We start from the raw sequence: 27,825 nt of genomic DNA, 5'->3' as shown, positions 1-27,825 counted from the left end.
AAAAAAAATCATGTCAGAAGGGCCTTGACACATATGAAGTATTCAAGAAATTATTAATTCCTCACCTCATGAGATGTTAAGAATCTCACCCTCTTCCAGCTTTGAAACAGAAGTGCAGTTGGGGTCCTGGCTATACCTGGGTAGGACTTGTATCCCAGTGGCCAGGGCCTTTGGGAATGGGGAGGAGAGGGAGGGACCAAGTGACAGGGCGCTCTTCCTTCTCCAGTTCTCCCTCTACTGATGCTACCACCAGCTCCAACCCAGGACTTGTGTAGGATGTCTGCACCCAGCCAGGAGGCAGGACGGAGTGAAGGCAGAGCCCCAGGCCAGGCAGATGAGGCTCAGACCCTCTGCTTCCTATGCTGGGCTTAGAGCCCCTCTGCAGCAGAGTTGGAGCGTCTGTGTGCCTGTCAGGCCAAAATTGGCTCCCTTGCAAGCTGATAAATAATACGTCATTGAGCATCAGTTTCCTGCTCTGTAAAATGGAGACATGAAGTTATTAGAAGAGCAAAGGGATTTTTTTCTTTCTTTCTTTTTTTTTGCTACTGGGGATTGAACTCAGAACTTTGTGCTTGCCAGGCAGGCGCTTATGCCAGTGAGCAATCTCCCTGGTGAAAGGATCATTCTTATGGCATTTTCAGCCCAGGACCCTGAGCCTAGAGAGTGCCCAGATATGTGGTCACATAGTGTGCGTTTTTGAGATTGTCTCTGTATGGCATCCTGTGGTTTCAAAAAAAGGATTCTGAATTCTTTTCCAAGAGTCTGGACTCCTTTGCTTGATTTTGCTCATGATTTTGAGATCACTACTTTCTCCATTCTGGTGCCCTTTGTCCTGAGATCTTGAGGCTGGGGAGAGGTGAGGTGAGGCAGGTCCTGGGCCAGAGGTAGAGCTGTGGGGGCTGTGTTGGGGGTTCGGCTGAGGGGCAGTGCAAGGCTGGTGTCTGTTTCCTGTTTATTGGTTCCCAGAGGGTGAGCAGGCCCTGCTTCTTGCAGCACTTCAGAGTAGGAGGGAAGGAGGCTGTACTCTTGGCCGCCAGCCAGCCCCACAGCCGGCCTCCTGGGACTGCTGAGACCCCACTCCTCACCCCCTGGACAAACATTCAGTGCTTTCCCAGGACAGGGCACTGGAGGTTAAGGAGCAGATGTGAAAGGAAAGGGGTGGAAGGATGGGAAGGGACCCCTCCCCCCTTCAGAACCTTGCCAGCTCCATCTTTCCTGTTGCCTGTGTCGCTGAGGTCTTGCTCCTTGTTTCTCTTCAGCCCCATCAGTCTCTCCCTGTCTCCTGGCTTGGCCTGGCAGTGAGTTTCAAACTTCTTGTCAGGCTGGAGGGCAGGAGAAGGAAGAGGCAGACCAGGGCCTTGAATGCCAGGATGGTCCACCTAGACCGACCCTTAGACACCAGCTACATACTCTAACCTCCTCTCACCTCTGCATTATTCAGATGAGATAGCCGAGACCCAGCCAAGGGAAAGCTTGTCGAGACTGCAGCACTAGGCCGGGCCCTGAAATCTGTGTTCTGCTCCTCATGGTTGCTCCAGCCCCACACTTGGGCTGCTGTTTAGAGGAGGCTACTGAGAATTTTTCAGAGAACTGGCCTGGTTCACTAGTTACCTGAGGGAGTGTTTTGAGCCAGGGCAGCAAAGGGAAGCCGCTGAATGTGTCAAACGCTAGGAGGACAGGGGGTCTTGGTTTGGCCAGAGCACACGGACAGGGGCTGTGTGCAGGAACCAGGCTGAAGGCCTCCAGGTTGAGTTGAATGGAATGGGCAGTCATGGAGGATGAGGAGCTGATTCACCTGTTAGAAGGCCTCTTCTACTTGATGGACAGTCAGACCAGGAGACAGGGGCTGAGAGGTAGAGCTCAGGGAAGCAGATGCCCAGTGGGCCTTGCCTCACAGGGAACCCAGGAAACAGCCAACCTCTACGCCCCATCCTCAGTGAACCTTCTGTGAGAGGCCTGATACAGGGAGCACTGGAGGGAGGGAAGTCAGGCCATGCTGCCTTGCTGGCACTAACTTGGCAAGTTCCTCTGCCTTGCTTTCCCCACCAGTGAAGTGGAGTTCTAGATGTGGCTCCCGGATACACGGGTGCTTGGGAGCTGGGATGGATGACTCCAGGCAGCCTTGCTTACCATGCCCACGATGGGTCCTGAGGTGAAGAACTCCAGAGACAGTTGTTTCCTGGACACTGGGGACCAGGCTGTGCTGTGGCCTTGTGGCCCTGGAGGCCTTCTTGAAGAGGAGCTGGGCAAGGGCTGTAGAGAGGAGCAACTTCGATTGGGGAACTGCTCTGAGCCTCAATTTATCCATTAGGTGCCCAAGAACCCTTCAGGCTCTTCGTTGTGCTGGGGCCTCTCCTCACCCCTTTGCTGGGCCAGTCACTGCCAGGCTTCTCCTGAAGGCCAGCAGGGCGTTGCCTGGGGCGGGTAAGGAATTTCCGAGGGAATGGCTAAATTCAGCTCCAACTAAAAATAGTCTGGGGCCTGGCCCCAAGGCTGGAGAAGGAGGAGGAGCAGACAGAGAAGGGGGGTGGGAAGAGGAGGAGGAGGAAGAGAAGGTGGCAGGGTGGCACTGATCCCTACTTGCCCCACCTCATCACCTGGGCCAGTGTCTCCTCTGTCCTCTGAGCACCTAATTCTTTGTTCTCACTCACACCAGACCTTCTTCTCTGGGGGCTCCTTGCTTTCTTCTTTCTCCTCCTCTGTCCTTGGCCCTGCTCTCCTTTCTGGGTCATGTGCCCTGAGTCTCTTCTGACGCGCTGCATCCTTGCCTCCCTCTATAGAGGCTTCTGGCCAGGAGCAGCCCTCTTTTAAGAGGTCTGTGTGGGGCTGTTTCCCTGCTTCCCAGCCCAGGTGTCAGGAACTGCCCCTACCCCAGGATCCACATTTCCACTCTGGTTAATGGGAACCCACATCAAAGTCTCTGGGTGTGGACATTTGAGTGGAGCCCCAAGGTCTGTCTAAGACCCAGTGCTTGTTTCTGGACAGGTGTCCCCACCCATGTCAAATCCTGTCACAGGTACTCAATGGAGCTTTGATATATTTATTAAATAAATACTGTGGGAGATGGAAGAAAAGGATAACTGAGCCCTGCCCAGGGGCCACTCTGCCCAGGGGATTCTCTGTGCCCCCCCCCTTCTACCTATACCAGTCCCACATTGGCTCTGCCCTGGGGGCCAGGCAGATGGAGCCTGGCACATGGGCAAAGGATTCTATCACAAGTTAGTACCAATGTGGGCAGGGCAGAAACCATACACTGAGGCCCGGAGAGGTTCAGGTGCCTAACTCAGGTCTCTGAGCTTAGTAGAAAGGTGGTATTTGAACCAAGTTAACCTCACTCCAAGGCTGGTGGTGTGAATTTTGCCTAATGCAGAGAGATCAGGGAGGAAGCTGAGGGAGAGCCTTCTGAGGTGTACAGGTCAAGAGGTGGATTGTCATAACGAATGACACCGAAGCTCCTAAAGGCTTTCAGGGCCTGGGCACAGGTTTGAGCACATTGCATGTGTTAACTCACTTAAGCCTTACTACAACCTTACTGGGAGATCCTGTCACCCATGTGAGCCACAGTTCTGAGAAGAAGTTCGTATGGGTTTGGAAAGTTCAGTGAGTGGCAGAGATGGAGGTCAACCAGTTGGTCTGGATCCATCACTCATGACTGTCACTCAGGTTCCTGGTGTTCATCATCAAGTTGGACACAAGAGGACACATGGTGGCCTCACAGGATTCACGGTCCATGGTCCTAGCACTAGACACTAGCACGAAGTTGTTGCACAGTAATTAATGAGTGAGTTGAACGACTGTTGTATTGGATGAGCGACCCTAGGGAAGTGACAGGAGGTCAGCAGAAGGAAGAGGGTTCACTGCCTTCCTGGCCCCAGGGGCTCTTCTCTTAGTGTTGCAGAATATCTGAGGTGGAACTGGACTCCCTGCCGGTGAAAAGAGCTCTGGCCCACGAGGTTGGGAAGGTGCTGAGATGGGCTAGGGCAGGAGAAGGGGGGTCAGGCCCAGCAGTGCTGGCGCAGTCCCACCTGCAGTATCTGGAAAGCAGATCTCTTGGGCCATGGCCGGCGTGACTCAAATGGAGACCAAAAAACCTTCCATATTTGGACAAAGAGCCCAGAGAAGCCCAGACCCGCAGCCAGCCCTGCCAACTCCCTTATTCTCGGCCTCCTTCCCTGTCTCCCTCTGGGCCCCTCACCCTGAGCCCTGTCCCAGGCGTCCCCAGGCAGCTCTGTGGCCCCCTCACTTGGGCCTCAGGCTACCTTCTGTGTGGTCAGTTCTGAACCGTGGGAAGTGTTGGCCCCTGTGTTCAGGCCTGCAGAGGCAGAGAGGAGCCTCAGGGGAGCCCACAGGCTAGAGGGCGGACACACACCGGAACCAACACTTCCCACACAGTGGGGTACATTGCCTGCAGTCCTCAGCCTCCCCAACATGGGCAGATCCCAAGGCGCACAACATGCAAGCACATGCATGTACACACTCATGCACACAATCACTCCTACTCCTTTTCAATCCCCCCACAGACTTATGTCCACAGGAAAACATTCTGCAGGTAAAAGAAATGAGATCCCAGCTTGGAACTCCTCAGCCCTCTCCTAGAGCAAGCTCTGATATCAACAAAGTTGGAGTGAGTAGGTGTCAACTGGATGAGGAACACAAACATTCATCATCCATCTAGGAGATGAGAGCACCTAGGCAGCTGACAAGGGGCTGGGCTGGTCGGTGGACCCCAGAACTAGAAAAGAGGGCGTGGGAGATGGCTCAGTGGAGTAAGTGCTTCCCTGGCAAGCGCAGGGGCCTAAGTTCAATCCCCGGTTCTGCCAAAAAAAAAAAAAAAAAACAGAACTAGAAAAGAAGGAGCGGGTATCAGCCCACTTGGTTCCTGGCAGTAAGTCCTGATTCCCCGGGGAGAACCAGAGAGCTAAGGACTGGGTCTTTCTGTCATGTGTGGACTGACTGAGCACTGACTGCAGGGCGCTCCTAACTTTTCTCAAAAGCCCTGGCTTAACTCGGCCATAAGCTTCAGGGGTGAGTTAGGAGCCAGGGTAAGCTGTAAAATTCAGTTCCACCAAGGTCCACTGGTGCCTATAGGTGCAAGGTTAGCACTGGGATAGAGGATTAAGAAGGACCCCTAGCCCCAAGGAACCCATCTGAGAATCGGGGGCCATGGGATGCCAAGAAAAGGGTGTGAGGCCCTGGGGAATCTTGAAGGCCAGGCCTAAATATCTGGATTTAACTCCTGGGCAGTAATTTCTGGGTTTTTAAAAATAGTAGAACTTTTTCTTTGGTGTCATCTTGACACTGAACTGTAAGATGGCTGACCGGATTGACTTTAAGTGGAGGTGGTGTGTATGTGCCCCTCAGACCACATCTTCCCTGTGTACCTCCATGGAGCTGCCAGGACTCAGTCAGAAAAGGCCTATGAAGGGTCGGCCAGATAGCTCAGCAGACTAAAGAGCCTGCTTAGGCAGAGGACATTAGCTGAGGTTCAATCCCCAGCATGCCGTGCCGGCCCCAACCCTGGGGCATGCTGAGACAGCAATTGAGACTGGGCAGGCATGGTAGCATGTGCCTGTAATCCCAGCGCTTGGAAGGCTGAGAACAGGAAAATCATTATGAGTCTGATCTATGTAGTGAGACCCTATAGACCCTGTACCAAGTACATAAAAAAAGAAAAGGCCTATGAAAGCTGGACATGGTGACTTCCTGGAATCCCAGCATTTTGGAAAGCTGACTCAGGATCACGAGTTCGAGCCCAGCCTGGTCCAATTTGGAAGTTTAGTGACACCCTATCTCAAAATATAAATTAAAAAAAATAAAATCTGTCCAGAGAAGGTGGCTCAGCTCTGAGGTGGCTCAGCCTATGGTGGCATGGGGATTTGGCCTGAAGAAACCCCATGCAGATCTTGGAATTTTAAAAATAAAATTCCTGAAGCAGGAATCATCCTGGCTTCTTTGTGGTGAGGTGACTTAAGTTAGAATCAGGAAGGACTTTCTTAGGATTGAGAGTGAAAAGAACGTGAGTGAGCACATGCAGGAGGAGGCCTGGGCCGTGAGGCTGGGGATGTAGCTCAACACAAAGTCTCTGGGTTCAATCCACCATAGTGGAAGGGAAAAAATAGAAAAGAAAGAGCTTGTTGGGGGCAAAGAGGAGCCTATACAAGAAGAGAAACTGGGGGGCGTGAGATGGTTCAGTAGGCGCAAGGGCCTGAGTTCAATCCCCAATTCTGCCAAAAAGAAGAGAAACAGGAATGGCCTTTTTGGAGCCTTAGGTTCAGAGGTGGAACCAGCACTGTGTCCTGGGCAGGGATAACTCTGGGGCTCCATCTTAAGAGGAGCAGGCTGGTGGAGCACCCCGTGTGCAGTTGGGGCTCCTGTGAGCAGCTAATGCCCCCATCCAGGACCTCTGGAACTGTCCTGAGCCCTCTTGATTAGGAGGACAACCTGTCAGAGCAATGGGAGACTCTGCCTGCCCTGCCACCCAGCAGAATAAAGCCCTTTGAAGGAGGTAGGTGCTGGCAGCCAGCTGTGCTCCCAGAAATGTATCCTTTCCTGGCCTGTAGTCACGCATTCAGTGGTACATTCTCCAGAGGTACAGGAATCACCCTGGCTTCTCTGTGGTGAGGTGACTTAAGTTAGACTCAGGAAGGACTTTCTTAGGATTGAGAGTGAAAAGAACATGAGCATGTGCAGGAGGAGGCCTGGGCCCTGAGGCTGCCAGGGTGTGGAGTTTGGCCGCCTCAGGCATCAGCCTACTGGCCCACCATTTGTCACCAGCCCCATTCTTTGAAAAAAAGAGGATGAATAGCAGTTGCCCGGCATGAAAATAGGATGCAGAGGCCTCAGAAGAGAAAATGCAGTAGGCTGAACCTCTGGCTGGGACATGAGGCAGTCAGAGTGTAACATAGGTAGGGCATTTTGACTCTGGTTGGTCAGCAAGGGTGACAAGAGTCAGCCTAAGCGCTTGGACTTGATCCTGTACCCAGCCAGTTGGATGTAATAATGGTTAAGACAGACTGGAGCCAGATGGTGTAGGTTCAAGTTTTGCTGTGTGACCGCTTAGCCTGTCTGTGGCTCCGGGATGCACCTGTAAATTGGGGATAATGATGATAGCACTGATTACAGAGTTGCTCTGAGGATTAAATGTGATAATGTCTGGTGCCTGGGCTGGGGGTCAGTGGGAAGCCCCAGAGAGAGTTGGAGGGAGAGGGAAAAGAGCGGTGTCTCCTGGCAGAGGAGGAAGGGCTACAGGGGTGGCGGAAGCAGATGGGCATCACTGACGGCAGGGAGTCGTCTGGTAGGAGAATGAGCTGTGTTCCCTGACGGAGGCATCTGTCCAGAGAAGGCGGCTCAGCCTATGGTGGCATGGGGATTTGGCCTGAAGAAACCCCATGCAGATCTTGGCGGGAGCCAGGCCCCTCTCCACATGCATGGGGGCGCTGGAAGGGCTTCCTGCAGAACTGTCCCCCTTGAGACTGGCAGTGTCCAAGAGGGGACCAAAGAGGAAACCAAAAGCAGACAGTAAACCCAGTGTGTCCATGCACACCCAGGGCCCAAGGCAGCACCCTGTTCTTCCCTGTGGTCTGCATTTGGTGGGAGCCACCTTGGGACCTGATCCTGTGTGCAGGCTGGGAATGCAGGACAGTTCCAATCAGGGATACCAGGGCGCAGCCCGGCTGGGGCAGGGATGCCCTGAGATGAGGGGAGCCCAGGGATCCTCACCTAGGAGGGGAAGAACAGTGAAGGGCAGAGAGGCTGCTCACAGCTGAGACGAGTTGGAGGCCAAAGCAGTCCACTCAGTCTATTTTTATTAGACAATCTATTCATGTGGTTAAGAAAAAAAAGGATAGAAAGAATTCCTCCCAGCCCACTGCTTGTTCCCTCCCTGCCCCAGCCCAGGGGGGCCAGGTGCTAGGTTTCTGTGGAGCTCTCTACCTGAAGTACCAGCCAGTGCACTGTCTGCCCCACCTGCCACACAGGTGGCAGCACATGGACACACTGCTCTGTCCCTTGCTCTTCACACATTAGGACCCCACGCAGACCTCGCCCTTTCAGCACCTTGAGGGCGTCCGTCTTTTCTGTGCTACCTGTTCTTCAGCTGTGTGAATGCCAGATTTTACAGAACCATGTATTAAAGCGCATCTAGGTTACTCACAGACTTGCTCTTATAGATAATGCTGCAATGAAAATACTTGATTTTTTTTTTTTTCTTGTACTAATGATTAAACCCAGGGCCTTCCTACTGAGCTATATCCCCGGTCCATTCATTCATCATTCATTCATTCACTTAACTTTGGAGTGGGTTCTCAGTCAACTGGTAAATTGCCCAGGCTGTCCTCAAACTCGTGATCCTCCTGCCTTAACCTCCCGGAGTGCTGGGGCTCTAGGCCTGCACCACAATGCCCAGCTCAGACTTTTCACATATACATCATTTTGTGTGGGGGTCACTTCTTAGGAGAATTGCTGAGACAAAGGATGTGTACATCTCCACGAGCATGAAAAAGGGGCTTCCCCATAATCTCAGCACTTCAGACCTTTGGGTATTTTCCCAGTCTGGGACATGTGAAATGGTATCTCAGTGCATTTGAATTTGCACTTACACTGAGCAAGGTTGAACATCCTGTCCTGTATCCAAGAGACACTGGATTCCTTCTTCCAGTGGGTCAGTACTTTTATCCATTTTTCTATTGATTTTTGGCATTTGGTTTTATTTATTTCTAGGAACCCTTTAAATATTTTTAGGGAGGTTCATTCGTTGTCTGGGTTATGAGTTGCAAATATCTTATCCTGATTTGTCAACTTGACTTCTGACTTTGTTTATACTGTAGTTTTGCTATGGAGGAGGTTTTATTTTTATGTAGTGTAATCTATCAAGCTGTTATTTTATGGCTGTTGGATGTGGAGTCATAGTTGGGAAGCCTTTCCCACTCCAAGATTGTAAAGCAATTCTCCTTTGTTTTCCTCTGGTATTTTATGTTTTATTGTTTTGTTTTACTTTTAAATCTTTGATGTCTTTGGAATTTATCCTGCTGTGTAATGTGAGTTATGGTTCCAACTCTGCTTTCGTTTTCTTGGGGGGCTGGTATTTAGGCTGATGGACACAACTGTAGTATCTTTTTGGTGTGGGTGGGAAGGTCAGCAGAGGCTGTGGCTGCTGAGAGTCAGTGGCAGAAGAGTGAGAAGGAGCTCACTTATCCACATCCCAGTGCACAGTATTCCTAATAATTCCTCATCCACGCTGTGTGACTTTGGACGAGTCCCATCCTCCCCTGGGCCTTGAGTATCATAGTTAGGAAGGGGCTCAGATATCACTCTGGGCTGCCTGTGGGAAGGAGGTACCCCAAGGTGGGTGCCCACAGGATGGCTGTGGATCAGCACCCACTTGGGCTTGGCTGCTGCAGTAGATGGAGGGCTGACAGCAGAATTCACTCTGTTCCGGATGGGACAGGCCGCGAGGCAGAAAGGGGTGGGCATCCATTTAAAAATACCTACTGCAGGGGCTGGTGAGATGGCTCAGTGGTCTAAAGCACCTACTTAAAACAAGCTCAGCAAAGCACAGGGACCTCAGTTCAATCCCCCAGCACCACATGCCAGCCAGCCCCGCCCCCTGGTGGGCTGAGCTGGCCACACACATTAAAAAAAATAATAATAAAAAATAAAAAAAAATAAAAATAAAAATACCTACTGCAGCCTGGCATGGCAGGTGGGTGGGGCAAGTTCTTTGTCGGCCTTCTGGATCCAAGCATGCCAGGAGTTCCTGCGGGCAGGCATGTCATCTGTTCTGTCAGTATTGTGGGCCAGACCAGCTATAACCATTCTTGGGGTATTTCTTCCCATGATGAGCAGGACTGTTGTTCTTTACTCTGGAGATACAGGAACACTAGAGCAGACAGACCACACCCTTAGGACCTAGGCTTCCCATTGCCCTGGTTTTGCTTTGAGACTTTGGATGAGCCTTAAGGTCCCTGTCCATTAGAGGAGGAGCTGACCTTGCTTACCCTGGCTGCCTCCACCAGTGATTCAAATCAAAAAGAGACCTTCCTCTTCCCCTTTACAGGTGAGAAAACTGAGGCCACGGAGAGACCCTGAACCCTTGTCCGACCTTGCTCATTTTGCCTTTCTTAGCCCTCTGGACCCTCCTCCTGCCTCAGCATGGCCTATACCAACTCCCAACCCCCACCCCTGGGCCCCAGTGGTCAAATTCCAGGGCTGCTGTTACCATGGCAACAGCCAGCTCACAAGGCCCCTCCTCCAGGATTCGCACCGGCCCTTGTCCAGGGAGGAAGCAGAGAGGGCCTCCCACCCCTGGAGGACTGGAGAGTCACAGGCTGGGGAGGCAGTCGGATCCAGCTGGTTTCTGGGTTGTTTTCCAAAGGAGAAAATGGAAAAGGCACAAAGTACAGCCAGCAAATGTTACTCTGTTATCACAGAGAGCACAAGGGACAGAGATGGTCACCTGGACTCAGGACAAAAGAGTCACCCAGAAAGCTCCTAAGTTCTCTTCTGGGGAACCACCCTATAGCAGGTACAGACCACAAAGCATTTTAGAATGGAAAGTTGGGGAGATTTCCCTGAGGTTACAGCTATGCAATGTTGAGACCACCCAGAAGTGTTAGGACTTGCCTGTAGTGCGAGGGGTTCCTGCAGTACAGTTGGAGGAAGCGAACTCCTAGCCGTAGGGGTTTGCAAGCAAAGCTTGGCAAGGCTGCCTGCCCTGGGATGGGGCTGGTCCTGTCAACCTCTAAGATGTCCTGTCTTCGAAGATTCTCTTAGCATTTTGTTCCTAAAATAATGAATCCTACTCACAGCAGCCAGTATTTATTGAGCACTCCCTTTGTTCTAGCCACTATGCTAAATGAGCCCTGTGTGTTCTCCACTTTATAGATGAAGAAACTGAGGCACAGATGTAGGCTTCCAGGAAGTCAGCCAGATCTAGTGGAGAGGGGTCTCTGTGGTCTCTGATTTTACTGTCATGTCCAAGGGCACCGTTAATGTTCCGGTATATTCCCTGTCTCATGTTTTGTACCTTTAAATGATGTTTAGATGATGGGATTTACATGCTTCCAGCTGAACCCTTCTCCATAGCATTTCAGAGATCCCCATAACTAGATCATGCCTGTAATCCCAGCAAGTCCCTGTCTCTAAATAAGTAAATAGCTGGCGAGGCAGCTCAGTATGAGTGCCCTAATTTCAATCTTCAGTACCACTAAATAAATAAATGGCTGCAGATGTAGCTCAGGGGTAGAATACTTGCCTAGTACAGGTTCAAACCAGAACCACTACCAAAACAGTGACTCAAGGGGCCCTCTTGGGTTGGATGTTCGAAGCCTGGTTGCCCTCAGGGTTGCTCTGGGGTAAAAGGTGTCCCTTCTCCTGATGCCGTGGATAGATGGGGCTCCTCTGCTGCCCAGGCTTCTCTATGAGCAGGAGTCTGTGCCTGAGAGACCTGGAGCAGGTCCTTCCCTCCCTGCTGCCCTGCACCCTTCTGTAGAACGGGTAATAACAAGGTCTACCCAGAACCATATTTTGAGGTTAAATCAACACCTGCGAAGTGCTTAGTAAGCAGCCAGCAGAATCCCGCCACAGATAAAGTTACTATTTTTAGGTTTTTGCTCTCTTTCTGTCCTCAGGCTCTGTGAGGTAAGGTGATTTATCCACAGCTCCAACTGGTCAGTGGCAGAGGCAGGTTTGAGCCAGGACCACCACTACTTATTCCTGAGAACCTGAGCAAGGTGTGACTCGCCACTGAGCCTGCTTCCTCATGGAGTTGCAGTGAGGCTCTCTGAGATTAGGTCCTGTTAGTATTGTATGAACTGGAAGGTGTACATGCCCAGCAGTACCACTGACTGACAGTAGATGTGACAGCAAGACTAGGGCGGCCTTGATGTTCAAAGCTGCAGCTCCAAAGCTCAGAGGAGGGGCAGGTCTCAGTAGTCAAGATGGCTTCCTGCTTGTAGTAACCTTAGTCCTGGGGCCGCAGGAGAGAGAAGCCTTGTCCGGGCTCAAGTTGGCCTTCAGCTGTGAATCGTATGGTCCACTTTGGGCCTGTTTGCACACACACACACACACACACACACACACACACACTTACAGATTCCCTTGGGTTGTATGTCCAGGCACTAGGGCTGGTCACTAGTTGTGGATAAAGTAGAGTAAGGCCTGGATGTCCAAGATGCCCCTGGTCAGCTGGGGCAGAGACTGCTTGTGCCAGTATGATCCAGGCCCCAGTGACAGCCCCTGGAGGGGGAGTTGGACAATCTGGAGCAAGGTCTTGTACTGACCCTGGGTATCAAGATCATCCCAGGGGATTTCCTTAGGTTCTGGTTTAGGCTAAGGTCACCAGTTCCAGGACTGGAGTGACTAGCTGATAGATAGAACTTGCCACCCCTCTCATTGTCTCCTGGGTCCCAGAAAAGGGTGAGGGTAGAGCAGGTGAGGCCATAGGCAGCCTACCTGGCTGTTCATCTCTGGATAACCTGTCGTGCAAGAGCCCCAAAGGCCTGGATCTAGCTCAGTTCACTGCTGCCTCCCTAAAGTCCTGAAACGCCTTCCTCTCTGAGCCAGTGTCATTGTATGTCCCATGGGAATGGTCCCTTCTCTGCCTCCCTCCTTTGAGAGAGGGTTGAACAAAGACTTTGTAAGTGTGCTCTGCATATTCACCGCAGTAATACTTACCTTCATTCAAGTAATACTTACCTTCATTCAGCCACTAATTCGTAGCTAGGGTGCTGAATGCCTCCTGGGGCCAGGCTGTGGTCTAGGCTCTCAGCTGCATGGACAAGAAAGAGGTGTGTCTCCCTGGAGCCCAGACTTTGTCCTGCAGGACGGGCACACTGTAGGTCCTAGCATGTTGATCAGAAGAATGCTACTGGGGGCCAGGGGGAGCTATCCCAGGATAGTTGGCTTTGCCCTGGCCTGTACTGGGGACATTCACTGAGGAGGAAGAGGTAGGGATGGCAGAGTGCCTAAGAGGCTTCCGGAAGAGGCAGGGATTTTATGCTAGATGGGACTTGAACAGGACCAAGAGCAGGGACCAGGGAAGGGGGCTCCAAGGTACCCAGGTGGCGGTAAGCCTGGTATAAGGCAGAGAAGAGACCAGCCTGGCTGCCTGGGAGGCTACCTCCTCAGGCTTTGATGGCCTCAGTAGCATTTCTGGCACTGTGGTAAGTGTGGAAGATGGCCTCTGTGGTGGTGCGGCTTTGAGAGCCCCCAGGATTTATCCACAACCCAGGCAGCTCTCCTCCTACCCTGCAGCTCCCTGGGGCTCAGGCCTGAGGCTGGCCTGGCCTTTCCCAGGGTGCCTGGCTCACTGCCTAATGAGTCATCTTCCGCCCCAGAGGCAGGACACCCCATCTCACAACAGCACACAAAAATGGAGGCCCTCCCTCTGGGTCCCAGGCAGGGAGGGGAAGGAGCACTGGAAACAGACCCTGGAAGCTTCCGTTCCCACGACCCCTCACCCTGGCCTCCATGTGTGCTAGAGAACTGGGGAGAAGAGAGAGAGGGGCCCTCCTTCCAGAGCACCTCCTGAGTGATAGGTGCCCCCCTCTTTCACAATAAGGAAACTGAGGTGGGGAGAAAGACAGTCACAGCCACAGGTGGTGGTGCTGACCCAGATAGTATGAGGCTGGTTCCCTTCAGTGTTCTCTTGCCAAGCAAGGTACTTGGACATTCTGAATGAAGTAGTAGGTAGGGCTGGGAAGGGAGGGCTCCAGGAGGCCATCTCATCATCCAGAGGTGCTGAGGACCACCAGGATGTGGGCAAAAGGGAGGGGTGCCTTTTCCTAAAGTAGGACTACCAGATTCAGCAGACGACACCCCCCCTAAGATTTCATGCCCTCCCCAGTGGTATGCCCATGCCCCCATTGCCAAGGCAAAAGCAACCTGCCCCTCGCTCAGATGTGGATCTCAGATCTGGCCTTCAGTTTCTCTGCCTGTAAGACCGGGGCTCCAGTCCTTGGGTCTTAAACTGAGGAGATAATTAAATGCAGAATTGACCAGCTTTTCACATCTGTTGGGGTCTAACCAAACCCCACCCCCACCTCCTACTTCCGGCTATCATCAGTGATGTTAAGAAATTTTCCTTCTCAGCCCAGAAGGTCCAGCTGTATCGTCTTGAAATTAAAGGGGGCGGGGTGACAGAGAAAAAAGAAAGGGGAAAAAATCCCACATGAAAAACACTGGGAGTTAAATTCAAACCACATGCTGCATAGTCCCTGCCATATGGGCCTCTGCTGCCACCTTGGGGCGTCTGAAGTCCCTGCTCCCTCCCTGAAACCAGGCTTGATTGTCCCAGAAATGTGGGAGAAAGATCAAGCTGATTGTCCACTGTGGTCTGTAAGTCTGACCCTTTGGCCCCCACAGGGAGCCTGGTGGGGAGTTTAAGAGTTTACCTGCACCTTCCTCCCTCCTCTGTTTGCTTATGGAAAGAGAGGTGAACCCCAGAGGGAGGAGCAAGTTGACTAAAAGAGCTAGACGGTCAATAAATAGGGATCAGGGGTGGGGGGATGGCTCAGTAGAATAAGCGTTTGCCTGGCAAGCGCAAGGGCCTGAGTTCAATCCCCAGTTCCGCCAAAAATAAACAAATAAATAAATAGGGATCATGCACCTACTGCATGTTGAGAACTGGATCTTGTAGTCAGGGTGGGGCAAGCATTGAGACTTCCTCTTATTTCCTTCTCTGTCCCAGTTATCAGGAAGAGAAGGCCACACACACACACACACACACACACACACACACACAAATTTGGGTTCTTTGCTTGCCTTCTCACACCTATACTCTGACCCTGGTGAAATCACTCAACCTTTCTGATGTACCAGTTATAGTCACCCTCTCAGTTGAAATTGCTTCGCTTCTTGCAGCCTTTGTTTGCTTGTCTGTAAGACGGTGATAGACCAGAGGACTAGTGGGAGGACTGAGACAATGCGTTGAAGAAGCACCTCATTAAACATTAGCTAGCTGTAGATGGCAGGCCCCTCTGAGGATATGGGGAATGCGCTTCATACCTGGAGGTCGGGCGGGGCTCAGGCCTGCAGCACTAGGTGTCTCCAGCTTCCAGAAGCCAGGCCTGAGCCCCACATAAGACTGCCTTGCCACCCAGGCCTCCTCTGGTCACCAGGGATGGTTTCAGGTGCCACTCGTGCTGGCGGCCCAGCTCGCCTCTTCTGGCTCAATAGAGGAAGTTCCACTAATGCAGAAATAGTCCCTTGCTTCAATTCTCCCTCAGCACATTAAGAACCCTTGGTTCCTATTGCAGCCCTGCCACTTACTGTCCACATAACCCTGGCTGTCCCCTCTTTGTGCCTGTTCCCTCAGTGACGGAGTGCTCCATGCTCCTGTGGTCAGATGCTGCCTGAGCTGGGGGGAATCTTAAAGGTTTCCTCACTCAGACATCGGCGCCTGATGCTAACACGTGGCCAGGACCCCCCAGTGCCATCACACATGGCCTCTGCTTGTGGCTGGACTTCCAGCATGAAAGTCTCTTCAAGAGTGAGCAAGTGGAGAGATGGAGGTGGAATGGATGTCACATGACATTACTTTTGCTATGCCTTATGGTAGAGGCAGTCACAGAGACCTGCCCAGTCTCTAGGGGGTCTGGGGGCCCCAGATTTCGTCTCCTTATGAGAAAAATGTCAGCGCCATGATGTGGCATGAACAAATTATGGTAGCTATCTTTGAAAAAGAAATTATCTACCACACTTATGTGGGATGAATGAAAATGCAATGTACTTAATGCATACCTAGTGCTCAGTAAATGTACTTTGGTTATCTTTTCGTTGTTTTGAGACAGGGCCATGATATGTAGTTCAGGCTAGCCTTGGGCTCATTATGTAGCCCAGGATGGCCTCGAAGTCACAGTGATCCTCCTGCCTCAGCTTCCTGTGTGCTAGGATTACAGGTGTGTACCACCATGCCCAGTTAACTTTTGGTCATCATTGAAGTGGCCCCTTCATTTTGCACCTCAGTCATAGAACCACATGGACTGTCACCCTCAGACCTCTGTGCAGTCATATATCCACAGATGACCCCTGACAGAGGTTGCGCCCACATAGAAGAGCCACAAAAGGGACACAAAGAGTATCATTAAGTTGCACCTCAAGCACACACATAAACCCACCTACACAGGTCAGTGCCCCCATCACAGGAGGTTCTGAGGGTTCTGCTTCGGTTCCATTCCCAAAGCATGTTCTCCAGAGTAGCCAGTCCCTGGGGGAGCCCTGTGGCTTGGACATCTCCTTTCCAGTAGCCTGTGAGGCCTAGGAACTCTGCAGATGCTTGAGGGCCCCTCTTTCCAGAATGGAAGGTCCTAGAGCAGAGGACACAAACTGGAAAGGCAAGGGGAAGAGGCCAGTGAAGAGGAGAGAGGCTTCAGAAAGGTGCCAAAGAGGCCAGAGACTGAGCCCAGGAGGGAGGGGTTTTGCCCCAGGTCAAACCCCCAGTAAGTAGCAGAGCCAGGATCTGAGTCTCAGCCATGAGGCTCCAGAGCTTTCCCTCTTAGTCTCTATACCAAGTTGTCCCTTTTGGGAAACTTTCATCTTGTGGAGGAACTAAGGACCTGAGGAGGCAGCAGGCATTGGTGAAATGGAGGGCCCTTTACCTTGGGAGGATGTAATGCCAATTCCATACCTGATGACGTCAACTCGAGGTCAGTAGGGTCAGGAGTGCAGGCCACCAGCCAGGAATGGGTTCCCGGGGCAGAGGCTCCCCCTGGATCCTAAGCTCCCTGTGCACAGCACTTTGTTTCCCTTCCTGGATCAGGAGAACCTGTTTGTGTCACTCTCCCTGAAACAAGAGACTGGGGAAAGGCAGCTCTGGTAACCAGCCTGCTGGGGGAGCAGGCGTGGGGTGAGGCGGCTAGCTGGACCCTATCCTTTCCCAGCAGGTAAAGCTCAGTTTCCTGGTGCGTAGAATGAGAGAATAACAATAATAACAGCCCTGAATAGAGGGCTGCTGTAGGGGTTGAGAAACCAGGGCTTACAGAGCAGTGGCAGATCCTCCGACCCTGGAAGATGGTCAGACAACATCAACCATGGCGAGGATTCTGATTGTAGGGTTCTCCACGGTCCAGTTTGGGCAGCTCTGAGGCCCAGTGCCAAATAGTTATAGAGAAGTACGGGTGGGGAGGGCTGGAGACCCAGCCTGCGTGAGCCTGATGAGAACTTGCCAGGACTGGGGTCTCCTTCACCACCTGTCCGCACTGTCACTTCTTTTTCAGTTCCTGCCTAGACCGTGGTGCTTAGCAGGCACAGACCTCTCTTCTTCCGGCACAGAGCTTGGTGTCTAGTAGATGCTCAATAAATATTTATTGAACTAATCAACAAATGACTTAAATAAAAGTTAAAGTAGCTCTTCATCCACAGCTATATCTGTGTGGCCATTCATTGATTCACCTGTCATTGATTCACCCACCCTTATTTATTTTTTTTAATTAGTACAGGGTGTCACTACATAGGGAAGCACTTATTCCACTGAGCCATCTCCCCGGCCCTGGGTCTTACTACACAGATGGGACTCGTAGTCATCCTCCTGTTTTCATCCTCCCAAGCATTGGATTACAGGCACGCACCACAATGCACAGTCTCAGTCACCTGCTCAGCGCACTCCGAGGGTGGGGCCGGCATGGCATGTGAAGCTGGGGATCAAACCCCAATCCCTGCACTTTGCCTAAGCAGGCGCTTTAGTCCACTGAGCTATCTGGCCAGCCCTCACCCACCCTTAATTTTTATTCATCTCTCATCATCGTGCTATCCTTTCATCTACTCTGCCGTGACCATTAGCCCATGATGTATCCAAGCTTGATCCTCTTTGGTCCCCCAACTTGTCCAGCAGTAGCTGCAGGAAGGACCCCACGTAGCCAGTGCCTAGATGCAGGTCTTGGTGGGGCTTAGGGTGGACAGTGTGTCTGGAAGCAGGTAAGCCAGGTACAAAGATTCCTCAGAGATGGAGACATTGTCAGCAGGAGGGTACAGGTAGGAAGAATTAGGGGTTCCCCAGCCACTGGCAGAAAAGTAGTCCCAAAGAGCTGGGGTCCTGAACCTCTTCCTGGAGTGGGGTGGCAGTCTAGAGGGGCAGAGCCCTCTTGCCATCTGTCCTTTGCCTTTCCTGGACAAGGAGCGGGTGGGGGCATATTGGTGAGGGAAAGAGGGTGTCTGTGGGTGAGTGTAGGTACAGGGAGGAGGCCTGTAGGCCTTCATCGACCACCTTGTACACTTAGAAAAATTTTTCTGAGCCAGGCTCACTCTAGACAACTGCAGGCCCCCATAAAGGAAAATGAAATCAGCACCCAGATGGGACCTCAGAGGAACAATAGATTCATACTTCCAGGGGGTGCCCTCCTCCCCAGCCCAGCTGATCTCATGCTGAAGGGCTCTGGTGCTGCTCTCAATGTTGTGGGGCAATCCCTGGAGACCCTGACTCAGCCACTGTGTGCTGCTGTTGCTTCTCTTAGCTTCCTTTCATTTCCCTGCTGCACCAGGCTCCCCCGGTTACCATGGCAACAGGCGTGGATCTAATTAGCCATCCTTGATGTAGCGGTTAGCAGCAGGCAGTGCCTATGGCACCAGGCGAGGCCCTCTTCTGGGGCTGGGGCCTCCAGTGAATTCTACTTTCTGGCACCCACATGCTTCTAGATCTCTAGGCCTCTGGACCATGGTCAAACCCCACCTCCTCCGGGAAGTCCTCCCTGAGGCTTTTTCCCAGGCAGAGGTGTCTCCCTCTGCTGAGCCCCTGTTTGTGGTCTGGGAGTTCCTGGAAGCCAGCAAAGTAGAGTCCTTCTTGCTGGGCTCTGAGTTACACCAGTCATGGAGGGAGTGGATCCATCTATCTACCAGCCCCAAGCTCCACACTGCCTCCCAGCTAGCTGGAAGAAAATGAGGCTGGAGGTCAGGTGGCTTGAGAGAGTCAGGTTAGCAGAGGTGTCAGGAAGGCACGGTGGATGTAGTATCCAAGTGATCTCCACGTGGGCCAGGTTGGGGCCTTCAGGCCACAGATGCACCAGTGGGGTTACCTGTGGGACCTGGGTATCTGTCCAGGACACAGGACATCCCCTGCCCATCCCCTGCTCAGTCAGTCTGGCTGCTCCAGACCCTTCACCTGCAACCCTACCGAAGAAGAAAGAAGCAGGAATCCACTGCCCACAGGGAATCCTGCCAGCCCTGCCTTGGGAGGGGTGAAGGCAGAATCCCTCCCTGCATTTCTGGGTTCAAATTCATGACAGAGGAAGGCTTGGGGGTTCGTAGAGCAAGTTCCTTTGCTTCTGCCACCCAGAAGCAGAGAAGGCTTGGCAAGGCTTGACGGGATGTGGTGGCTGTCGGGACAGGCTTCGGGCCTTGTAGGCTCTGCTACTGTGCATTAGAATTACACGGAGGGCTGGTTAAAGGCACTGGCTGGGTTTCAGATTCATGGAAGGGGGTGGGCTTCTTGAGGTGCCAAGACTTGTGGGTCTGTATTCCCACAACCACTGCTAGAGCGGCACCAAATGGGGCTTCGTGCAGAGTATGCTCATTCCACTCTGCAAACGAGCGTGACCTTGAGAGTGACCCAAGGGAGAAGATGAGCTCACATGCAGATGGTTCATTCCGTTACGCCACACACACCGAGCACCTATTGGGTGTCACCAATGGCTACCACCCCACATCCCCATCTATGCTGTGCTCATTGCCCTAGGACCGGCTGCCTTAAGGAGGTCACACTGGCTCTCATCTTGCTACTGTCTTGGAAATCTCTGTTCTTCTTTTCCTTTTTGGCTTTTTGGAAATTGACTGTTGCATGTAGGGTAAACATTCTCATGTTGGATGTTCTGGGATCTGAGGAGGCCGGTGCTGCCTGGGACATGGCCTGCCCTTTCAGAAGGAGAACAGGAATAATTCCCTTGGAAGAGAGTGGGGACAGGAACTGCCTAGTTGAGAGCTGAATGAGGGTGAGGAGTGGGTAGAGGAGGACAGGAGGCTTCAGGGGCCAGAAGGAGGGCTTTGGTCCTGCCAGTGGGCATGCCAGGGAACCTGCCAGGAAATCTGCATGTGTCCATTTGCTTCTCAGCCAGCTGGTAACTGCCTGGTTGGGGGAGCTAAAGGAGGAAGAGTTACTGGAGGCATGGGATAGTGCCCTGGCCCGCAAAGGACATGGACCCTTCCTTGAGGGAGCCCAGTCTCATGGGAGGATATGAGCATCAGTCTCCCAGTTGTTGCTCAAATGTTTGATTACAAACTGTGATACCTGATTGAGGAAAAAAACAAAAATCTGAAACCCTGAGAGCACAGAGCAAGTGTTAATGTGAACATCAGAGAGAGCTAAGGCCCGAGGTAGAGGAGGCATACCTGGTTTGTTTCTAGATGTTAAAAAGAAGTGGCAAGGGCGTTTCAAGGTAAGAGGCACATATTATACTACTCTTCTGTCACTGGACACAATACCTGATGCTCACAACCTAAAGGAGGCGAGGCTTATTTTGACTCACAGTGATTGAGTCGGTACTCTGCCAGCTCCAGGGCAGAAACATCATGGTGGATGGGTGTGGTGGAGGAAAGCCACTCGCCTCAAGGCAGCCAGAAAGCAGAGGGGAAAGGGGGTGCAGGGGGGGCTGGTACATCCTCCACAGGCGCTCTAGTGACACACCCCTTCCGGCCAGGTCCTGCCTCCCAACAGCACACTGAGGATACACTGATGAATCAGTCTGATGCATATGGTGCCTGGAATAAGCCAGGTACCTTCCAAAAGCCCCAACTAAGAGAGGGACATTCTAGATGTAAATCGTAACAGTGTGGACAGATGGGCCTTGCTCTGTTCTGGTTCTCTGCAAAGGACACCCAGGCAAAAGCAGGTTTGGGAAGAGTCACCTGGGGGCCAGGTGAAGGTCAGGTTAGCCAAGGCCAAGGCCCAGCTGCAAGATGCATCAGAATCCCCTCGGGTGCAGAGGGCGGGAAGCTACTGCAAAACGAGCTCGTGCCCCATCCTACCCCAACCGTGCCTGAGCGTGTATGGGATAGGTTCTGGACTGGCCCTGGGATTTGAGGAAATGGGTCCTGCGTGAAGATATTGGGGCGCACAAGCTAGCAGAGTGAGGAGGAATGTAAGTGCCAGAGCCCCCTCCCCAGTGAAGGGCCGGGGACCTTAGGCACAAATGCAGGACACAGGCCAAGCTGGTTGGGCTGGCCAAGTGATGGGGTAAGGATGACTCCAGGTGGTCCCCTGGTGGTCTCCCCCTCCATCACACCTCGACCTCCATGGGTGCGCGTTTCTACCCTGCATGGATAAGGGAGCAAAGAAGCAGGTGCCAGTGTGCAGCCAGGGTCAGGTTTGTGGGTCAGGGTCCAGATCTGTGTGGGCCTGCAGTGTGTCGCCGTGGGCACATTGGACTGACCCAGCTGGCACATGGGGATGGTGGCGCACACGAGTCTCCTTTGTATAGGGATGCGTGTGCCCCTGCGTGTGTGTGTCCTCCACGCTGTGAATTGGGTTCACTGTGTGCTCAGGTGGGGGACCGGTGTGGATGGAAAGTGCCTGTCCGGGCTCGTATTTGCCTTGGTTAGCGGGTGCCCTGGGGGGGGGGCGGGGAGAGGCTGGCGAACGAGGTGAGGTCCGGCGGCCCGAGCGGGCGGTGCTAGGGGGTGGCGCTGCAAGGCTCCAAGGGCGGGACCCCTCCCCCAGCGGCGCGGGCGCTGGGCTCGCCGGGCGGGCCCACTCCCAGCGCGGAGGAGGCCACAGCGCCACCGCCGGCTGCTTTGCCGCCGCGCTTGCAGCGACGCTGGCACTGACTCCGCCACCACGGTGGGGCCGAGTCCACCAAGAAGCAAGGGTGGGAGGGTGTCCCGCCCCCGCACCGAACTGTCCCCCACCCCACCTCCGCCGCCTAGGCGATCCCGCCCCAGCGGCGGGCCGGCCGTATGCTGCAGATGGTGAAGACCCTGGCCCAGTTCACCATCGCGCTGGAAGACATGCGCGAGCTGGGCCCGGCCGCCGCCTCCGGGGAGCCCGCCGAGGGCAGCGGCGCTGACTCTGAGGACCACGGGGAGGCCCAGGTACGAGGAGGAGGAAGACAAGCAGGACGTGGGCCCTGGCCTAGGACTCGGGACACTCAGGGAGGCCAGCATGGACAGACATGATGGCACACAGGGCTGAGAACTCCCATCAGGGCCCCAGCACCCTGGCCTCTGAACTGGGGGCCCTGTGATCTGCATGAGCCCTGGGAAGTTGAGGGTGGGGACCCTTGGCAGGGGGTGATGTGGTTGGCAGGGTGCTGAGGTCAAGGCCTGGTGACAGCTTGTGGAGTGGGTCAGGATAGAAGCAGATTTGTTGTCAGAGATCTGCTGGAGCCACAGACAGGCGGCAGGACTGTGTGTAGGGTTTCTGAGCCTTGTAGCTGACCTGGGGGGCGGGCACGTGCTGGCGAGTGCTAGCTTTGTCTGCCCCTTGCCTTCCTCTCCCTGATAGACCTTCTGAACTTCAGAAATAATTCTAGGGGGGAACTGTGGTGTCCTGTCCCCCATCCTGGTTTGCATCCAGTGGGGGAGGGTAGGCCTCCGGCTGTTGCTTTGCTTCTGCATGTCTTGTTGGGCCTGGACTCTGATTGTTCCACTCATCCCACCCAGTGGAGGCGGCATCACTGTCATCTCCTGGTGCTGGGCAGTGTTGTGTACCTCTGCCGTCCTCCACTCTGCGTTCACGCTGTGCACATTGGCACTGTCTTTTGGTTGGGTGGCCCTGGTCACACTGAGAGAGGCCTCCCTCCCTCTTCCCCCTGCACTACCCCCTTGTTCCCACCTCAGGGCCTCATGTAGTGACCTAGGGTTGGGCTGCTGAGGGGGGAGGGGCTCTGGAGGGACGCTGGGCCTAAGCGTTGTCCCGCCCAGAACAGGTGGGCCTGCTGATCTGGTTGACAGCTGCGTTGTCCTTCTGCTCCTGCAGTCTCTTCCATCCCATCCACTACTCCTGTGTCTGGGCACGTGCAGAAAGAAGGGGGCTCATGTTGTGACAGAGATGGCCTTGCTTTCTGTGTCTTCACCTGACAGTTGAGTGACAACCCGGTGTGCTTTGCAGCAGGGAGGAGGCTGGGAAAGGCAGGCATTGCAGCGTCAGCCTCCCCGGCTCCCTCCCCCTCCATAGTCCCAGTGCCAACCCTGTCTCTCAGGAAGCCTCTCTGACCATGACCCTCATTGTACCCACTGGGCTGGGCCTGGCCAGGAGAGGTTTGGCGGGGGAGTGGCTGAGCGGCCCAGCTCCCAGCCTGGCTGTCCTGCTGTCCGAAAGTACTCGTCGTGGCCTCCTGAGGCAGATGAAAGTGGACAGTGATGGCCGCTGTGTGTTGACACTGGGCAGTGCCCTGCTCTTGCTGCTATGATTTTACAGCCCTGGGAACAAGGACATGGAATGATTAATTCCATTTCCTAGAGGACAACATGGAAACAGAGTAGTTCGGTGATTGCCAAGGTCGCACGGCCAGGGAGGGCAGAGCTAGGGCTCTTTTGCCTACTCAGTCTGGGTGAAAACTTGGGGTACTGGGACCCTAAGACTCAGCGTGATGTGACTGAGGAGACTGGTCTTGGCTCTGTCAGTCACCGACTGACCTTGTGCTAGCCTTGTCACCTCTCTGACTTGACTACTCTCTGCAGGGAAGATGACAGCACCTCTGTCGTGGAACTGAAGTCTGAGGCTAAAATGAGGCAGTGTCTGGGAGATGTAGAGGTGTCCTGGGGACAGAGAGTGGGGGTGGCATCTAGGCTTTTTCTTGGCAGCCCCTCCCTACTGTGTGCCATCTCATACCAACTCCTGCTGGAAGCTGTGGCCTCAGACACTAGAGGAGAGATGGCAGTTGGGTACCGTGTGGCAGCACCTGGTGAGGACATCAGAGCTGGCAGGAGGGGGTAGCCTCAGGGAATGTCACTTACCTCACAGCCAGAGTTTCTGGCGTGGGAGCCCATGTTTCTGAGTGTGCCTCATGGTAGAACACTCAGCCTGAGCCCTGAGTCCTTGACTCCCCTGGGTCAGTGGGAGGTGGTCCTGAGATATGTTTAACTGAGGGAGAAAGGCGCTCAGTGGGCTGGCGGAGCACCTGACCGCATTCTCCAGCTGGCTTCCTGCAAAGCCTTCGCAGCACAGGGCTCTCCTGGAGGAGTGGAAACCCAGTCTCCTGTGGGGCCTGGGTGCAGGGAGCTGAGCCATCTCGTGGGGACTCTGTCTAACCTGTGTCCTGGGGTTGGAGGTGTCGGTAGCTACGTCTTCTTTTCCAGTCCTTAAAACGAGGAGAAAGCCCTCTGCTTCACAGGATGATCAGGAAGGTTAGGTAACAGAAAGAAAAATCATATGGTCAGAAAGCATGACCAATTTAGGTTTTTTTAAATCCAGACACGTTGCCATGAATTCAGGTCAAAACTCTCTGCTTCAGTGTGAACGCACTTATCCCGTAGTTCTTGCCACTTTCTGAAGCAGTTCTGAAAGTCCTCCTCTGTGTCTTTAGTTTTGCAGTTGGGGCTGCCTTAATGTCCTGCATTGAATAAAATGTTTACTTTTACGGTCATTTTGACTTTGGGGAAGAGCTAGAAGTCTCACAGCACCAGCTCCGGTGAATAAGGTGGATGAGGACGCACCATCATGTTTTCATGAGTCTGTCTTTGCGTTGCATGGCACTCAGCAGCAGCGATGTATTTGGTACAGGGTCTCACTATGCAGCTTCGACTTGTAGTGATTCTCCAGCTCTCAGCCGCCTCTGCGCTGGGATTACAGGCATGCGCAACCACGGCCCAGACTCAGTTGCTGGCTCAGCGTATCCTGGGATTGGGGCCATCGCCGCATCTCCTGCACTTGCCAAAGCAGGTGCTTAGTCCGCTGAGCTATCTCGTGACTCCTAGCATTCTTATTTTTTATCACTCCTTGTAAAGATACTCAGGAAAGATGACCTCCAGCACTGCCTCAGAAAGTGGCAAGAATGATGGAGTAAGTGTACTCAAAGTGAGAGGGAATATTTTGAGTATTAATATTACTGTAATTTTTAGAAATTTCAACATTCACCATATTATATTTTCATCATCCCTCATAAATTGTGTAGGACAGTGCCTGGCCATTGGAGGGCTTAGCAACCTTTTATTTTTTTATTTTATTTTATTTTATTTATTTATTTATTTATTTTTGGGTGGAACCAGGGATTGAACTCAGGCCCTTGCGCTTGCCAGGGAAGCGCTTATTCCACTGAGCCATCTCCCCGGCCCCTCAGCAACCATTTAAAAGAGAATTGGGGTTCACCCTGGTCTGACAGTGGTCAAACCCTGGCACTGCTCAGCTGTCTGACCTCCAGCATGACTTCACCTTTCTGGGCCACAGTGTTGTCATCTGTGGCAGGGTGACAGTGTCTACTCTGAAGGCTGGTGTGGAGCTCCGCCTGATGTAGGGTGTCGCCACAGTACCGAACCAGAGCTGGGGTTTTCAGACTTGGCAGATTTGGCACCTGGAGTGGTGGCCTGGAGGCATCTTCCTTTGCAATGTGAGAGTCTATTGATTTTTTTTTTTTTTTTTAGTCCTTCTCAAGATCCCATAGGAGAGGCAGGAGGTAAATGAGAGGTCTCAGGTCTGTCCTTAGCTGCAGCAGGGAAGGGGGTGGAGTGGAGAAGGAGAGCCTGACTCTGGGGATCGTTGTATTTGAATGTTGGGGGCCCCTGCAGGGGGAGCACCTGAGTCAAGGCCTGGCCCAGTGTCATCCAGGATGCTTTGGAAGAATAGCAGGAGCCATGTGAATGGAGAACCTGCATTGTGGCTGCTGGTAACAGGATTCAAAGGGACAGTGGCACTCACCTTCTGCTCCTGTCCCCATAGGATATGCGGAAGCACGTGACCATGACCCTGCTGGACACAGAGCAGTCATACGTGGAGTCTCTGCGCACCCTGATGCAGGTGAGACCCCACCCAGGCACCTGAGAGCAGCCATTCCAAGCTGATGGGCAGTCAAATCGGTGGGAGCAAATGTCTTGGTCCAGCGAGCTGTGGGACACACTGCCACTCTGTGGAGAGCCTTGATACCATAGCCCCAGAGGGGAGGAGGCTCCCTCCAAGGCAGGAGAGAATGGAGGTGGATCAGGCCAGGCCACGTCAGCCCAGGAGTCCCCAGTTCTTTTCCATCCCACCAGAAGCCCTGGACTCCAGCTCAGTGCTGTGCACCCCTTCAGGTCTGCCCTCACTCTGTTCTGTGTGTTGACTAGGAAGGTGTTCGTTGAGTAGAACATAGTTTTTTGTTTTAGGTTTTGTTTTTGTCATTTTGAGATAGTGATTTGATGCACAGTTCAAGCAGGCCTTGAGTTCACTTTGTAGCTCCAGCTGGTCTTGAACTCACAGCAGTCCTTTTGCCTCAGCCTCCTGAGTGCTCGGATGACAGGTGTGCACCTCCACGCCTGACCTTGGAATGGAGTATCAGGCACCTGCTGTGACAAGCCCTGCTCTAAGTGCAAAAAGCAAAGGGTTGAGTGAGAGATGAGCTCCTGCCTTGGGAGCTCTAGTCCTGGTGGCGACATTCATGTGTTCATGGGACACTCCAGAAGCACAGGGTCAGCAAAGGATGCTGGGAGGAAGTGTTGGATTCTGCCAAGACTTGCCCTTTCAGCAGCAGGGTGTCCAGTGCAGAGCCACATAGGAGAGGGCCTGGTGCATTCAGTGGTCCATGTGCCTGGCATGGAACATAACAGGTTGATTCTATGGTGACACTGTAGGAACCAGAAGGGACTACACTGTGGGGGCACTGAGCATCAGGAGAAGGGTTTGGACTTCATCAGGGACGACCCTAAGGTATCTGGAAAGGGTTTTGAGCAGTGCAGGTGTGTAGCCTGCTTCATTCTTTATAAAACCTGTGTGACTGTTAGGAAGATGGGTGGCAGAGGAGGAGCTAGGGCCACTAGATCAAGCAAAGGCAGAGGAACCTGAGGGAGCTGGGGCAGGACTCTTAAGAGGCGAGGTGGCCAGGCTATGTATGGTGACTGGTGGGATTTGGGGGAGCATTACGGGAAGCCCAGCGTTGTATCTGGGCTCCTGGCTTGGGAGAGTAGGGCACAAGGGAGAATCGTGAGTTGAGGTTCAGACATGTGGGTTGAGGGCAGTCCAGAGGCCAGACACAAGTGCTAAAGTGGGGCCTACAGCAGTGGACGAGGAATTTGCTCAGGCCACCCAGGAAAGGCGGTAAAGGTGGAGGCCTGGAAACAACTGTTGTACTCCATCAGTCAGTCATTCAGTCATGCATTCACTGCACAAATCTGTGAGGCCTTGCTGTGTACTAAAGAGCATTCTGGTGTATGTTGGGGGGCGGTGCCTCCAGTTCAGTAGTAAGATGAATGACAGGGCCTGGTTCCTAAAACTCATAGTCCACGGCAAAGGCCCCAGTCACCAGCTAGACAAACCACTCATGACGACAATTGGTGACAGAGAAGTTCATGAGAACACAAACACGTAACTGATGTATCTCAGCCGGAAAAGAAGGGCAGTGCTGATGTGATTGCAGCAGCAGTGAGCCTCGAGAACATGCTGCTAGATGAAATAAGCCCGTCCTCCGGGGCAATACTGTACGAGTCCACCTACATGAGCTACCTGAGTGGCGAAACGTAGGGACAGAAGGTGGAATGATGGCCGCCAGGGCCTGGGGAGGAGCGGGCCGGGAGGAGCGACTCTGAGTCCATCGTCAGCTTGGGAAGATGAAAAAGTTCTAGAGCTGGATAGTGGCCTTGATGCCACCACAATGGAAGTCACTTGGCATGAGGGTACTGATCACTGCGCTTAGAAATTATTGAAATATAGGGCTGGAGAGATGGCTCAATGGTCTAAAGCACCTACTTAGAACAAACTTAGCAAAGCACAGGGACCGC

The 27,825-nt window shown here is 53.1% G+C and overlaps 1 protein-coding gene across 1 annotated transcript in view; it reads left to right on the top strand.

Moving 5' to 3' along the window:
- Positions 1–27,825, top strand: part of Arhgef17 (Rho guanine nucleotide exchange factor 17) — a 62,184-nt gene that overhangs the window by 11,529 nt on the left and 22,830 nt on the right. Inside the window, exon 2 of the mRNA XM_004641928.2 lies at positions 25,796–25,873. Within this exon, the coding sequence (XP_004641985.1) occupies positions 25,796–25,873 (78 nt within the window). The remainder of the gene's footprint in view (positions 1–25,795; positions 25,874–27,825) is intronic.

This window comes from Octodon degus, unplaced genomic scaffold, assembly GCF_000260255.1.
Source record: "Octodon degus isolate 3935 unplaced genomic scaffold, OctDeg1.0 scaffold00146, whole genome shotgun sequence".
Classification (NCBI taxonomy): domain Eukaryota; kingdom Metazoa; phylum Chordata; class Mammalia; order Rodentia; family Octodontidae; genus Octodon; species Octodon degus.
This window is presented reverse-complemented; position numbering and strand designations above follow the sequence as displayed.